The sequence below is a fragment of the Camelus dromedarius genome, chromosome 5 (assembly GCF_036321535.1).
Source record: "Camelus dromedarius isolate mCamDro1 chromosome 5, mCamDro1.pat, whole genome shotgun sequence".
Classification (NCBI taxonomy): domain Eukaryota; kingdom Metazoa; phylum Chordata; class Mammalia; order Artiodactyla; family Camelidae; genus Camelus; species Camelus dromedarius.
The window spans coordinates 36442988-36459589 of NC_087440.1; the positions used below are offsets into that span (position 1 = coordinate 36442988).

A 16602-nucleotide genomic window follows, 5' to 3' on the forward strand; every position below is an offset into this window, starting at 1 on the left:
ATTTAGCTCTAAGACTTTAAAACTGTGATTTTATTTGAGAAATTCTTGCAGTAACTCAAGATAGATACATACACACATATACACGCAATTATTAGAGATCAAGTCCAAACAAAACAAAAAGAGTTGAGTCATGTGTACACAGTCCTGTTATTAATTTGCTTTGCTATGGCTGAATTACCAGGCTTCAATAGAGATCCCTCATGAAGAAGACTTCAGATAAATTCCATGAACTTTATTTTACAGTTCAGTACTATGTACTTGAACTTGACTTTGGCGTTAGTAAAAGAAATTTCCATTTGCAGTGTTTTCCTAATTCATTACAATAGTAACAATGCTAATCCTTTGGTCAACAGACAAAGAAAGTCTGCCAGAGGTGGGAGTGTATATGATGGGGAACTTCCATGGAGTTTTTTCATTTTTCTCCATAACGCAACACATCCACTGGTGAGCAATCTTTTCCTGGCTTACTGAGTCTAAAAGCATTAGCTCAACCAAATCGTATTTTTTTTTTCAAAGGAGAGAAAAGGACAGCAAATTAGCCAGGAGCAGTCTGGTAAGTACTAACAGATGATGAAAGGTCTCAGCAGAAAATGACATAAGCAAAAGAAAATTCCTGATGTTGTCTGAAGAGACAAGGGTGTTTAACCTTCCTCAAAATTATTTTTTCTATATTTTCTCAAGTTTTACCCCTGTACTACTATGTCAGAAAATGTTCCTGTTGGTGGAATGTTGGTTAAACATAAAGAATTAGATTACGTTTATGTCAAACTACAGAGTGAAATGCATATTTTCGTGCGGAAAAACAGAAAATTTGGAAAAATGAATTTTAACAGGAAGACTACAGTCTTCAAGAGGAAAATTTTTACAGCATGTTTATGTTCTTGAACTGATTAAAAGGCAACAGAGGGAATGACCAGTGTTTTGCTCCCCTACCCCCTTACCCACTGCATTTTGAATGAAGCGGATCCTTAATCACAGCATCCCTTCTCTTTAGGGACTGGTTCAGGAATGAGTATGTTTACGAGCTCCTTTGCATCAGGGCCTGAAGTGTCTTAGTAGCTATCATTTGTCTTGCCTCAAATTATAATGCAGTGCCATCCTGCCCACATCACAGGCACTAATTTCTTGTCAGGGCTGGGTAAACGCAGAGCAAGGAGACTTGAACTCCAGTTTACTTTTGAGAATCTATCTAGAAATGATATTTTTACAACAAATCAGTATTTTTGCAAAATTCTGTAATGTCTAATGTGATAACCAATGGGCAATCAATCAATCCATATATGTTTACTGAGAACTCATGTTACCATAGTAACAAAAGGATGGGGAGAGGGGAAGACAGCTAAACAACAGTACAGCCAGGTGAAAGGCAGATCTGCCTTAAGCCCTGTCGGCAAGGGACTGTGTGTCCAGGAGTCACGTGTGGCTCTGGAACAGGATCGGCAAAAATGGATGTTAAAGTAATTCAGATTACAGGCAGGTAGAGCAGAGCACACCCTGTTAGGATATAAGAATACCAAGTAGTTGAGACTGCAGCAAAGTGAGGTAGGACATGCATATCATGGGCCATGTGCTGGGGGGAAGGAAAATATAAAGGGAAAAATACAGTTCAAAAATGGTAGGAGTTAGTGATTGAAAACGACAGGGAAAAAAGACAGGGAACAGGCATGTACATGTGGCAGCGATCAGCACGATGCAGGAGGAGTCCCGCCACATGGACATCTCAGAGTGGAAGCCATGCCTTACTGGTGAGGTCATGTGTGAGGCTGCGCTGCAGGTGACTGGCAACAACCAGCAACGGGAAAAGGTATGGGGGAAAACAGGGCTGTAATGTGGAGGGGTGGGAGGTTTTAAAGAAAAACCACCTTTAACATTTCTTGAGAAAGTCACAATGCCAAGCGTTAGCATGGGAAAGGAGGTAGGAGAATACAGTTGCTGAAGAAGTTTACAGGTAAATGCTGGAGATCTGAACATAACTGAATGTGTGTGTGTGTGTGTGTGTGTGTAACTCAATAATTTAAGGGTTAAATGCACTGGGGAAGTGGGACTACGTGGAGTGAGAAAAGGGTTCAAAGGCTCAAGGTTCAAAATTGGAATCGGGCTGTTATAAAATGGCACCTTTTAAATACCAACAAGATAGAGGCTGATAGAGTGGGAGAGCCTTTCCTGAGCCAGGTGCCTGGACAGCGGGTGAGGAGAAGGGCTACCCTAAAATGCCCTCTCAGCAGATGTGGCCAAGGAGACAGGAGAGGCAGGACATTGGAACATAAAAAGTGGATGGTAAAAAAAAAAAAAAAAAAAAAAAGTGGCGTGGAAGCACAATCTGAGGTTCTGGGCTTGCAAAGATGAAGAAGAAAAGCAGAATGCCAGTGCTTGCGCCCAGGGCCCCCCAGAGGGCTGCGTCAGGTCCACGTGGGGCGGGGCAGGTCTGGCTCACTGACGCTGGTATGACATGCAAACAGGCAACACCCACCCCCTCCATCCCCAGAACACCCACACACAGCTTGCTTTCAATCTGTCTGGTACCACTGTAAAGCGCTTGTTAACAAAAGTCAAATGGAAAGAAAAATAAGTAATTTAGAAATGCAATCTTGAACATCTTCATATATTTCTAGACACTGCCACAGGGAAAAGACTCATAAAAAACATCATTTGAAAAACCGCCTGGCTTTGAGTCTAATATGAATTACGGTGAGAATAGATTTGGTGCATGATTTTCCTGAATAATTTATTTCAGGCAGCCCTTAGTGTTCGGAAACAGGATACTTAAAAAACATGTCCAGGCACTAGTTTTGTAAGGCCAGGTGCTGTGAGCCGGTGTCAAAAGAGCTAAAGAAAAGTAAAAGGGAGAACCCAAAGTAAGTGAGTTTTCCCCTCCAAAATTTTAAAAAATGAAAACCTTTGCTTTTTCAGTTTGTTTAGCAACCGGCAACCCTATAAACAGCAGGAAAATTATTACTTTTATCTAGCAAAACAAGTTATTTGATAGGATCTATGTATCCAATGAAATCCCAGGACCTCACATGATGAAAGGAGATCAACAAAGACAAAGTGAACTGGACTGAATCAAAGCAAACAAAGCCCGAGTGAATTATAATCAGTGCCTCCAAGTACTGGGCTCTGAAAAAGTTGAGGAACTTGAGGAAACGAAGCCTAGAATCATTTTTAAAGGGAATGGATTTCCTTTAGTCAAAGAGAAAGGAAGCAAGCAAAGAAGGCCAGAAGGGAGAAAGGAGTAATGCAATCTAACTTGATTTTAACAACAACAACAAAAAAAAAACAGTAAAAATCTGAACTTCCTCACAATATTGCACCAATCTTTGTTGTTAGGATCCCTGCTACAGGCATTCTCTGCAATTCTGTTAAAAGTTAATACATTCAACTTTTTCTGTATTGGATGGGCACAGTCCAATTACTAACTTCTAAATCCTAAATAAGAAATATAAACCGGGGCAGAGGAAAATAGCTGTTGCTCAGGGAGTGAGTTAGCTCGAGTCACACGGTACATCCTGACCTGCTGTAACTCCTGAATACTGGTTTCCAACTCAGTGTTGGCCAGTAGCTACTAGAGTTCTGATTTGAGTAAAGCAATGGTTTCCCAGCCCGGCTGTTACTTCTTGGCTTCCAGGCACATAGTACATTTGGGGCCCTGACACTTGTTTTAGCTTCACTGTTAGTGAATTTGGTTCTGTCTGCTTTTGCTGCTGTTTCGAACGATGTAAAGTAATGAATGAAAGTCTGCCTGTATGTTGGTGGGGGGTGGGGAAGAGCATGAAGTTGGGAGAAGTGATCGGGACAGTACTGGGGGTGGAAATAGCCAATTCAAGGGAAACCTCTGGCTTTTTTCAAAATAATTTTGGAAGTTCATGTAGACAAGAGCCCTGAAATCTCTTTTTGGGGCCGAGTGTGGTGTACCTTTTCTACGTTCCCTTAAAAACTTACAAACAAGTAGTCTCCAAATACGAATTATTCACCTATGGATAGAGGAAAAAGTATACTACCTGACAAGACGACTTCAATAAGATCACCTTCCTGGATATCGCTAGCTGTTTTCACCAGCTGAAGGATGTTTTCAGAGGTAGGGTCATGGCGAAAAAGCAGGATCTTATCATACATTCCATAGAAACCGCATTCAGGGAACTGTAAATACAAATGCCACAGCAGGTTAAATGTTGAAATCCTTCTGAATTTGAAATCAGAAGCAAATAAATAAATGTCAGGGCACAAATGTCAACTAATTAGAAAAGTTCACAGTATCTAGAATGTTAAAATTTAAAAATGATGACAAAATTGATATTGACATGATTCCAAATCAGGAGGAAAGAAATCACATATCATAAGGGCAACAATGACAAAATGATATTCTAGTTCGAGAACGAGAATACAGGAGAATCTGAGATGAGATTCGAGGAAATTCCTAGCAATAAGGTGATCAAGAAATATAATAGGTGGGAAGAACTATACATTTTCACAGGGTTTACAGCAATTCAGTAACATTAAAATGGGAGTTAGTTTATTACAATTCCATTACAAATATTGCTGCAATTTGTCTGCGAAAGAGGTCAGCCCATTTTGGCATATTCAAAAATAAGAGATGATTCAATAAATCTAAACGTGTTCTGTGTGTGGGCAGAAGTGTTATCTAGATTCTTTGACTCAGGAAAACAGCAGAGGAGAAAACCTCATTCTCCCTTCTGCTGCTGCCCAGATGCTGCATTTAGTCTTCATGCAATCTTGGTTAAATAGATAAAACTACAAGAGCTAAAAGTCTGTTTGTTTTAAGTATACATACATACACAGGGATAAATCCAAGAGTTTATTACTCAAGACCATCTCCCAACAGTGGGCAAATAATGAAAGTTAATGAAGGATATTTTATAATGGACAAACCTAGAAAAATTCTGACAGTAACAATAACTATTAGAATATTAACAATCAATATTCCTCCTTACGTTCCCTCTCTTCCTGTTATGCAAGAAAGGGCCCTAAATTCAAATCACAGTCCTGACTGATGAATTCCACTTTAAAAGTAGAATCATTTGATCAAAGAGTAGGGACACCCTTAAGGATTTTAAAGCAAATTTCAATCTGATTACAAACCACAATCTCATGAACAGTGTAAACAAAAATCCAACTGTATTAGCAATGGATATTTTTGTTAAAACAATCAAACAACCTAGGCTAATTTCATATGTGAAAAGGGCTCTTTTCTTGTATATGATATTTTCACATAATTAGTGATTGCTATTTCTTTTATAAATTGATATTTGTAATGCAGAGGTCGTAAGTCAAGGAGAGAAAACTGTCTTGTTCTTGAAACTTGAGATGGGTTTGACACTTATGTCAATAAAGGTAGATTTTAAGGACATTCATGGAGGAATGTCTAGAATATGATACCTTCTGAAGATAAACATATTGTGAATTCTTCTTTATTTTTTTCTTATTAATAAAATTAGGGGCTACATCCATGTGAGACATTTTGTGTGAATTAAAAATAAGTATATTCAGAACATCTTTTTGCTCTCAAGGGTCTGTTGACAACAAGGCTTAAAGCTACTTCTGCATATCACTTAGTAGAGTTGGGTTCCTTAAAATAAACACAAGAGCTAAAATGATGTCACTGCTTCCACTGTGCTAATTTAAAGAAAACAACAGTCCCTTTTTTGGTAATTTCTCCAGTAATGTTACTAGAGTGCAAGGAAAGGAAGAAAAAACTAAAACCCCATTTTCTGCAACTTAAAAGCAACAGACAGTTCATGTACTATTTTAAAAATAAACTTCACCAATGTGTAATTTACATGAAATAAATGGATATAAGTGTACATCTATGAGTTTTGACTCTTGCATCAACACCCATGCAACCAAAATCACAGCAAAGCCATGAAACATTTTCATCAACTCCATTTTATTATACCCCCTTATAGTTGATGCTACTCACAATCTTGACTCTAGACACAGATTTACTTTGTCACCATAGATTAGTTCGCCAGCTTCAGAACTGCATACAAATGAAATCATACAGCATTGTACTCTTTTCTGGCTGGCTTCTTTTGCTCATTACAATGTTTCTGAGACTCATTTATACATACTGTATTTGAGATTTATCTATTAATTATTGCATTTCGTTATGTGGATCTAGGATAATTGTTTATGTGTTCACCCACAGATAGACATTCATTTTTTACTCCAGTTTGTGGCTATTAAAAATAATAATGCTATGAACATTTATGTACAAGTGTTTTGGTGGACATCTGTTTTTCATTTCTTAGGAGTAAATAACTAGGAAAAGAATTTCTGGGTCATATAAGTGTATGTTTGATTATATATCTATCTTTATGCCAATAACACATTATACACCTATTATTGGAGCTTCATACCAAACCTTTATTTCGTTGTGCAAGCTCCCCATCTTTCTCCTTTCAAAACTGCTTTGGATATTACAGGTCTTCTGAATTTCCATACACATTTTAGAATCACTTTGTCAATTTCTACAAAAAAATCTGTTGTGATTTTCAATGATATTGCATTGAAATATAGATCAATTTGGGTAGATCTATATTTTAACAATGTGGCAACTTCTATTTTGTTATGGATAAAGTATATCATTCCATTCATTAGTTTCTTCTAAATTTCTCTCAAACAGGTTTCATAGTTTTCAGTGTACATGTATTTGACATATTTGATAAATTTATCTCTAAGTTTTGATACTTTTGTGCTATTAAAAATTGTTGGCTAAGGTATAATTAACATATAGTAAAATTTGACCTTTTTAGTTATAGTTCTGAAAGTTTTGAAAACTGTGTACCATAACCACATGCCGTATATGCAGTATACACATCACAGCCAAGATACAGAACAGTTCCAGTCCCTATAATTTGATCTTTTCAAGAATGTCCTATAAATGGTATCATACAGTACATATTTTAAAATCTGACTTGCTTTTCCTTAGCATAATGAAGTTGAGATTTGTCCATGCTATTGCATGTATCATTAATCTGTTCCTTTTCACTGCTGAAGATTGTTCCGTTGTGTTGTATGGAGGCACTGCAGTGCAAATATCTATTCATGTTAGAGGGGCATTTAAGTCAGTTTCAGTTTTTGACTATTACAAATAAAGCTTCTATAAATGTTCACTCAGAGGCTTTTGCCTGAATATAAGTTTTTATTTCTCTGGGGTGTATGAAAGTTTCTGGATAACTTTGTAAGAAATTGCCAAACTGTTTTCAAAATGGCTATACAATTTTACATTCCCATCAGCAATGCAGAGAGTCTCAATTGCTCTGCATCTTTTACAACACTTGGAATGTTGGGCTGTTAAAATTTTAGACATTCTAATGTGTATAAGGTGTCTCACAATTTTAATTTACATTTCCCTAATGGCTAATGATGTTGAAAATCTCTTCATGCACTTATTTACCAACCCCATACACACCTGATTAACTCATTTGCCCATTTTAAAAATGGAGTTTTCTTATTGTTGAGTTCTGATAGTTCTTTATATAGTCTAGAAAAAGCTGTTTATCACATATGTGTTTCACAGATATTTTCTTCTAGTCTGTGGATTGTCTTTTCATTCCCTTAACATTGTTTTCTTAAGTTCTTAATTTATATGAAACCCAATTTATCAAAATTTCTTCATGGCTCATGTTTTTCATTTAATAGCTTATATTTTTTTTGTAACCTAAGGTGACACTGATTTTCTCTTATGTTCTATCTACAAATTTTATTGTTTGGGGTTTTAAATTTGGATCTATGATCCACTTTGAGATAATTTTGGAATGAAGTAAAAAATATGGAAGGAGTTTCTTTTCTTTTCTTTTTTTTTTTTTTTTTTGTATAATCTGGAAGATTTGTATAGAATTGGTATAAATTCTTCCTTAAATGTTTTGTAGAATTCTCCAGCAAAGTCATCTGAGCCTGGATTTTTTTGGAAGGATTAAAACTACATATTCAATTTTCTGAATAGATACAGCACTACTTAGATTTCAATTTCCTCTTAAGTGAGCTTTGGCAATTTTTGTCTTTCAGTTCATTTCATCCAAATTGTTAGAATTGTAGGCAAAAATATTGTTTTCTTATTATTTCTTTATCACCCTTTTAATGTCTATAGGGTCTGTAAGTGATGTCTTTTTATTGTTTTCTTTTATTTGTAATTTGTGTCTTCTATTTTCTTGGCTTGATCAGCCTGGCCACTGGTCTATACATCTGTTTTTATGCCAGTGTCATCCTGTTTTGATTATCATTATATATTTTGAAAACAGGAAGTGTTATGCCTCCAGCTTTATTCTTCTTGCTTAAAATTGCTTGGGCTATTCTGGCTATTTTATGGTTCCATATGAATTTTTGGATTGTTTTTTCTATTTCTGTAAAAACTGTTCTTAGATTTTGATAGGGATTACACTGGATTTGGAGTTATTCAGAGTTGTATGGATAATATGATAATATTAATTCTCCCAATACATGATCATATGATATCTATTTATTTGTGTTTGCTTTAATTTCTTTCAGCAGTGTTTTATAGTTCTCAATGTACAAGTCTTTCACCTCATATTTTTGTGTAACCTTGAAAGTTCTTTTCTGTTAAGTCCAACATTTCTGATCTGTTTCCATTTGCTGTTTTGATCCTGGCTATGGATCACATTTTCTTGCTTTTTTTATATGTATACTTTTAAAATTAGATGACAGTTTAATGAATTAATGTGAGCAGTTGGACTTTGTTGTCTTCCTTAAAGAACACTGATATTTGTTTTGGCAAAACATTAAGGTTCTTGCAGATTGTTTTTTATCTTTTCAAGGCTTATTTTAAGCTTTCTTATGGCAGTTCTAAAGTATGTGCTCGAGGGATAGTTTAGCCATACGACTAATGCATGACTCTTGAACATCTCTATGGAACACCTCCAATGTTCAGTGAAATCTCTCCCATTTGCCTGACAGAAACTCAACCGTCTCTCAGCCCTATGTGAACTCTGGAAAGTGTTCATTTCATAGCTCCCCAACAGTTGCTCTTTCTTCTGCCTCATAGACTTTTACCTTATGGATACATACACTTGTACATACTCAAGTGGACCCTTCAGCAGATTTCTAGAGCATTTTCTGTGTATAGGTCCCACCTTTCCAGTATTCTTCCCCTAAAAATCCTGTTGCCTTGGTCACCTTGAGCTCTATTCTCTCTCCTCCATGCAGCCAGACAATTAGGCTCTTCCTGAGTTCTCTCTCCCTACAAGCAGAAAGCTCAGATGAGTGTTGTACCTACCTTGTTTGTTTCCTTTTCTCAGAGGTCACAGTCCTGCATTGCCTGTTGCCAGTGTCTAAAGCAGGCATTTTATACACTCTATTATTTTCTATTTGTTTGGGGCAGGTGAGCATGTCCGATACCAGATACGCTTGTGATGAAAGTCAAAATCTTATCTCACATGCTTTTTAAATATAGAATACTAATCTTTTCTATCCAACCTTTTGACTATTTAATTCTATGTAAATAGCATTTGCAAGAAAAGCAAATTAAAGAAAAATAAAATGCCTATAATTGGTAAGAGTACATTCTAATATTACATTGAAATAAATATAGCAAGTATATTTAATAAAATAAGAATATAAAATTTAATAATTAGCATAGAACCCTCAAAACATAGTTTGAGTTATCCTGAGTTAAACTTTAACTGTTAAAGGATCATCCCTGACGAGAACACAAATGTTCTGCAAAGTATAATACATTAATTAATGCACAGATCCTCTTACCACATTCTTTCAAAAAACCACAGGTGGCTGATTCTGACTCAAAGGAGGAGAGAGAAAATTCAAGGGATTCCACGCTTGAGCTGGGATGAATAGAAAATAAGAGCTGGAAAGGAAGAGATGAAATAACAACTGTTTCCCCAAAGAAGAGCTAAACTTTACAGTGTTTTATAATGGATACTTTATCACTGTGCTTGTGTAGTGGAAGGATAGGTGGGAATACTGAAAAGGAGCTTAGGAGACAAGGATTCTGCCAGCTCAGCACAATGCTGGTGAAACCTGGCCTTACTCACATGCTTCTTGGACATCTGTATATACCATTTCTTTGTGGTCCTGTATTGCTGATATGTGAACATCACATTCTGTGTCGTGCTGCTTTGTAAAACCACAGGTATAAGGTACCAAAAGTTTGGTATTCAAGTAAGGATTGAATGCCTCACATCCTTTTATTATATTTCTTTATAAGGGCAACTCAGAAAACATTCTGAAAAATCAGGATAGACAGAATAGTACCAATATATGTGACACATATTAGAGCCAGTATTTAAAAAAAATTTATATACACCTCTTGAGGAGTGATGGAAATGTTAGCTATCTTGATTGTGGTGGTGGTTTCATAAGTGTATACATCCATCAAAATTCATCAAATTGTATATCTGAAATATGTGTAGTTTATGGTACAGGAATTATACCACAATAAAAGTGTTACAAGAAAAAACTAAATTTTTTAAAAATGAAGCTACTGGGATTAAGAGATACACACTACTACATGAAATAAATAACAAGAACCTACTATATAGCACAGGGAACTATATTCAATATCTTGTAATAACCCATGATGAAAAATAATCTGAAAAATAATAATATACATATATGTATAGCTGAATCACTGCTGAATACCTGAAACTAACACAACATTGTAAATCAACTACACTTCAATAAAAATAAATTTTTAAAAAGTGAAGTTAGTGTTACAAATGCTCATGAAGGTTATGCGTCCAATGTATAAATGACTGAGGTGTGGCTGTCCACTCTCCCATATTCCTTCTTACTGGGTCAGAGACATGGCTTTTCTCTCCTCATTAACAAGCCATGCAAAAACAGGTTGTAGAGCCTTGTGAAAACTGGGCACAGGGGTGAACATGGAGATCTACCCTCTGAGGACAGTTGTCATAGCAGCAGAAGCTAAGGGCTCAATTTTTTTTTCCAGATTGCACCTTTTTTTATTGGCCAGGATAACTATATGCATATTTCTTTTCCTGTTAAGAGAAAAGAAAATCTTTTCTTTTGTGTAATGTAATGTTCTGCTTCAATAGAAACTATATACAATAAGACTTTCAAAAATCATATTTAAAAATGACGTCTGGAAGGTGAAAAGTGTAAGGGAACAATGCCTGACAACTGAGAAGAGAACATATTGGGGGGAAACACTCAAGGAACAACATTCCCTAATTTGGTCATAATCATCTGTTTTTATGTGAAGGTGTGTGAGCTTTGAAATCTGAAAACCCTCATTAAACTAAACAGGCTTTCAGAAAGGCTCAGAGGCTTGTAAACTCAGCTGGAGCTTATTACAAGATCAGTTCTGTGTTTCTCGGAGGCTTTGTGGTTGTGAGTGCAAACATCTGAGATAAGTGATTTCAGGCTCTCTCCAAGTTCGACTCTAACAAAACCGGCCACTGTGAAAATACAGCCAACGATCCCGGCACTGGTCCTAAGCTCTTTAATTCTACCCTATGCTGGAAACCTCTGTGCTGCTGTGTGTATCATTTGGCATTTCTGACCACAGAGCACAATTTACTGTTACATTTCACTATAAATTCATGGCTGGCCAGACAATGTGCTCCAGAGTAGAATAAATACGTGTTTTAATGAGTAGCTGAAATGTGACCTGGCCAACGGGAACTCTAAGGAACAAAGGGTGCTTTTCCATAGTTGAGGCCAATCACAAAGGGCGAGGAACAAGCAATACCAGAAACAAATTAATCCATGACTTAGTCAAGTAGAAAAGAGAGAGAGAGACAGAAATGGCCTGACTAGGAAATAAAAAGTACACTGCCAGCTTACTTCTGCTAAAAGGTGATGAAAGCCCTGAAATTAAGTTTTTCTGCCCAATAACAGAACATATCAGGCAGCTGAACGCTGCACTCTTCTCATCAAAGATGATTCCAAGTCATTTTCCAAGAACTCTCCTGTTTACAACAAGTAGGGCCATGACTGGTCACCCCTAATGACAGAGAAATTAAAAAGGTGCTACCACCTCCTAGCTTGGCCGGAACCCTCCCTAAGGATTGCTCCAGGAGTATGGGACAACAAGGACACACAGTGAGCAATTACTTTCATGAGGAAGCCTAAAACACCAGGTGACGATGTCTCTCAACACCTGAGCTGTAAAAAGCAGGCCAGGAAGGTCAGACCCCTAAAGGTAGTTCTGAAGGCAGCAGATTCCCAGGTGAACTGGATGCCCCATCCAAGGGACTTCATGAGTGAGAACTAAGACACCAGTCATAAACATGTACTATTAACTTGGCCTAGGAAACTAAGCCATCCCCTTAAAAAATTGCCTAATAACACACTGAAAATTTAAGTATGTAAAAAATTAAGAATATGAAAAAACCACCAACACTGAGTGAACAACCATTGGGTGATTATCATCCACACAGCACAACAGCTATAATGACAAAAAATTATAAGGTGGCTCAAGCCCACTAAAAGCATGGACACTAAATTTTCTCTTAGAAAGACAAGTTGTAAAGTATAAATAAAAACATAAAAGAAAAAGTGAATTATCAGTATTATTTCGAGGCAAATTTTTGAAACGTGTTCAAATGTGGGCACAAGTTCTTTTATTTTATGATTTCATATCCTCAAATGGAGGCACTTGAAAGGAATTCCACACTATGACCACACAGATCTGTGACTAGTTTCTGAATGTAATCTTAGGAAACAGAAACCAGAAAAAAATTTTTTGACTTTTTTTCCCTCCCTTTCTCCCTCCTCCACCCAATGCCACTCCCTCCCAAGCCAGGCAGAAAATGAATAGTGTTCCATCAAAATAACTAAGAACTACTATAAAAGGTAGTCTTTACTATCTCTCCTAGTGGTAATCTATTTTACTACAGATTCTTGTGGAATCACTGATCTCACAGTCCAAAAGATGTGATTCATGAAAACAGATCTGTAATTATCTATTTTCATAAAATATTTTTAAAAGCCTATGAAAAATTTCAGTTTCTGAAATGATGAAGACTAAATGATAATTACAGTGTTGATTTTAGGAAGACTCATTAAACATGTCCCAGACATGAAAAACAGCACAAACTGTCCACTACAGAGCCAGGAACCCATGCCTTCTCCATTTTACTTTGCTATTGTCTGGACCCCAGGCCTGCTGTCCAAATGCACACAACCCTGGCCTTGCTTCCTCTGTAGCTCTTCCTCTCACATGAACACCTGCAATCATATGATTCTGTTCCACAAACCCAATGCCTCCTTTGAAGGATGCCTTTCAGGGGCGTCAGGGGTCTATCAACTGCAGACATTTCCAAGGTCCAAATTTAGAAACACAAGTCAGTCTAGTTAGTCCTCCTATCTCCAAAAAACTTCCTTTTCTCATTCAAGACACAACTTTAATTTATTCCACTCTTTCCTAAAGGCAGATCCAGAATCTGACCCACGGACTTTCCCCTGCTTAGATCTCCTGTTTTTTAGCCACTCTCTTTAAAATCCCATTGTTTAAAGAATCATTTTCATTCATAATTTTAAGTTTGGACCTTAGCCTTATCCTCCATTTATTTTACAGTAAGAAGTAAATAAAAGGAAAAAGGTATCTGAGAAAATAAAAAATGTACTTTATCAAAGAGAGGCCTGCTTGGAATCTTCTGAAAATTAAAGTTTCCATTAAATGTGAAATGGTAGAATTTGATTCTGAGATTTAAAAGTCAGCTACAAGACACAGAAACATATACATAACCTGAATTTGCAATGCCTTGGGGGAATAAATCTAGACTATAAATTCTTGTTCCTTGGGCATACATACTGACATTCCATATCAGATAGTGCTTTAAAAAAGTCTGCCTAATAAATTTTATGCTTATCTTTAAGGCAGCAGATGTTACCCAATGTGATGCTTGATTGTTGGCAGAAACTTTTCTTTTATTTTAATTTGAATAATATATCACCTTTAAAAAGACAAAAGCAATAAGAAATGACTTAATACATCATTAACTCTATTGCAGACACTTCTGTGTGTAGACTTCCTAGAAGTATTTTAAATCATTATTTTGTTGTATATAATTTCTAAGTTTTAGAATAAATGTTCATATTAAGCAATTACAGGTGGTAGTAATTAATGAGCCTCATCATTGTTGTGTAAAAACATATTATCCTGCATTATACCTTGACAGATTACCAGTCAGTGAAAGCTACTAGAAGTCTTAGTAGGCACTCTGAAATTATTCATACAACAGTACTTAGGTATGTGGATGTGCAACTTGGAAATGGAAAAAAATATGTACTTCACATTCTTTGTCTCACTCTGAATAAAACTGTCATTATAGCATACTGAAGATCTCTTACACTGCATAATAAGGCTACATGTTTGTTCATTAATGAATGAATGATAATGGATGCATGTACTAGATAAAATGAAGAATGTGACAGCAACTAAAAAGGTTTTACCAAAAATTAAGAATCATTAACTTTGGAAAAGAAAAACTTCCAGAGATTATTTATCTTCTCATTCAGAGATAAGTAGATTGATGCCCAGAACATATTACCAAGGTCTCAATGCTACGGTAATGCCAGAACAGGGCCAAGTAGCCTAGTCTCTTAAAACACACTCCCTGATCTTTTCTCTCAGTTCTGCTTCTCTTAGAAAGAAAATACAGGAAGCATGGCCAAATGTCCAGTAAACAATGATTAAGAATTGAAAATCCTGAGCACTTTCCTTGCCCACAAATTGCAGACCTAGGCTTACAGATTTTCGATTCTGAACAAAATGGAGGTAAACGGCCTAATGAGCTTTGTAGCAACTCTTCTTCAGCAATCTCCAGTTCTTGCTAGATAGACAAGTCATTAAAAGGGTAGTGGCAGTGAGGTAGCTCTTGGAAAGCTGGCTGACAGCAGAATGGATAGCTCACAACAGCAGAAAAACTGACTGGGGTCATTAAGCCAAGGGGCAGTCAGCCTCACATATCCTGCCCTCAAAAGTATTGTACTACAAGGGAGCTATAATTAATATTTGCTGAATTATTGTTCCTTTAAATAAAAAACATATACATAGTAGTGAGTAATATATTTGAAAAGATTTCCATCAAATTATCTAAAATAAAGTTGGAAAATACAGTGTACTTATTTGGGAAGTTGGTACCTCTGACTACCATATTCATTGATGATGACCGACGAAGGCTAACTCTATTAGTGTATTCAGGTGGGTTTGTATTTCAGATGCATTAAGTATAATTTTCTATTAAATTAAAACTAAATTTTAGTATTAAACATACATAGATCAATGACCAGGAAATGCTAATTTAATAGCACACGTTTGCAACAAAAAATTTGTGTGATTCTCTAAGATGGCACTAATCCTCAAATAATTATGGGGCTCCATCAACAGTTTGCCAATTTATGAGAGTCAGTTTAAAAAAATCAATCTTCAGTAAAATAAATAAAAAAGTAAACCATCTCCTTTTTAACTGTTTCCTCTCATGTTCTAAAATGTTTGATTTTTACTAAATTAATTTTATTCTACGTAATTTTCTTTAAAAAGAATAATGGGATAGATGTAAGTATGTATAATAATCAGGGATATAACAACACTGGAGAAGAATGTGGTAGAGAGGTGGATTTGCCTGGATTATGCCTCGGGTCATGAATATAGAAATGAAGGTTAGGAAGAAGAATTCAGAAGTAAAATACTTTTTCTTACCAATGATATAGACAAACAGGAATGAGTACAGACACTGGCCTTCCAAATGAAGTTGACAAGCTAATGTCATGAATCCGACAATCAGGATGAGACCTTCCCTGGATTACCACAGCACACATGACACACATAAGACCTCTCACAAAAAGCAAGGACAGACATATGGCACACCACAGACGCCCACGGTCCTTTGTTCACTCAGGAAACACTGAGCAGACACTTAGGCACTGTGTCCTTGGCTAGAGATATAATGATAAATCAAACCAGACATGGTCCCTGCAGTCATGAGATAAGTAAGGGGAGTTGCATAAGCAGGAGAGCACAAGTAGGGAGACAGACGTGAGACAGGTATCACACCGATGAGGGTATAACAGCACAGTGAGATAAACGTTATAAAGAAATGGAGCACCACTCTAAGGGAGCATACAATCAAGGACCGTAACAAAGAAGAGATGACATTTCAGCTCAGATCCAATGCTCAAAAGCAGTATCTTTGGATGGAGGGTGGCAGGAGGTTGGAGCCCCTGGCAAACCAAACATCTGTGCAGAAATCTTACATGTTCTTTATTATCTTTAAAAATAATGGTGCTAAGTCTCCTTTGAGTACGGATAGAACAAAGTACTGCTGGCTCCCACAGCATTACTCCTTCAGATCTCATGGTGATGCACACTGGGTCCAATGGCTGCGGCAGGATCTGCTTTGTAGGTTTGATACCACATGAGACCCAACAAACCACTCATTCATTTAAGAATCCCCTGGACTGAGCCCTACACCTGATTTCAATGACTAAATTAATATTTTCAAAGTATATGCACTTACTCCATGAGAAGCTCTATGAAGCTCTATGACACAAAGGTTTGAATTAAATTCAGAAAATGTGACATACTCTATCCCCTTCCTGAAAACCCACCAGGTACACTATCATAATTAATGTTGATAAAGA

At 36.5% G+C, this 16602-nt stretch overlaps 1 protein-coding gene across 2 annotated transcripts in view; it reads right to left on the reverse strand.

Moving 5' to 3' along the window:
• PRKD1 (protein kinase D1) overlaps positions 1-16602 on the reverse strand; it is a 278738-nt gene that overhangs the window by 124280 nt on the left and 137856 nt on the right. For both annotated transcript variants that reach the window (XM_031453524.2, XM_031453525.2), the window contains exon 2: positions 3999-4137. In XM_031453524.2, coding sequence (XP_031309384.2) covers positions 3999-4137 — 139 coding nt within the window. The remainder of the gene's footprint in view (positions 1-3998; positions 4138-16602) is intronic.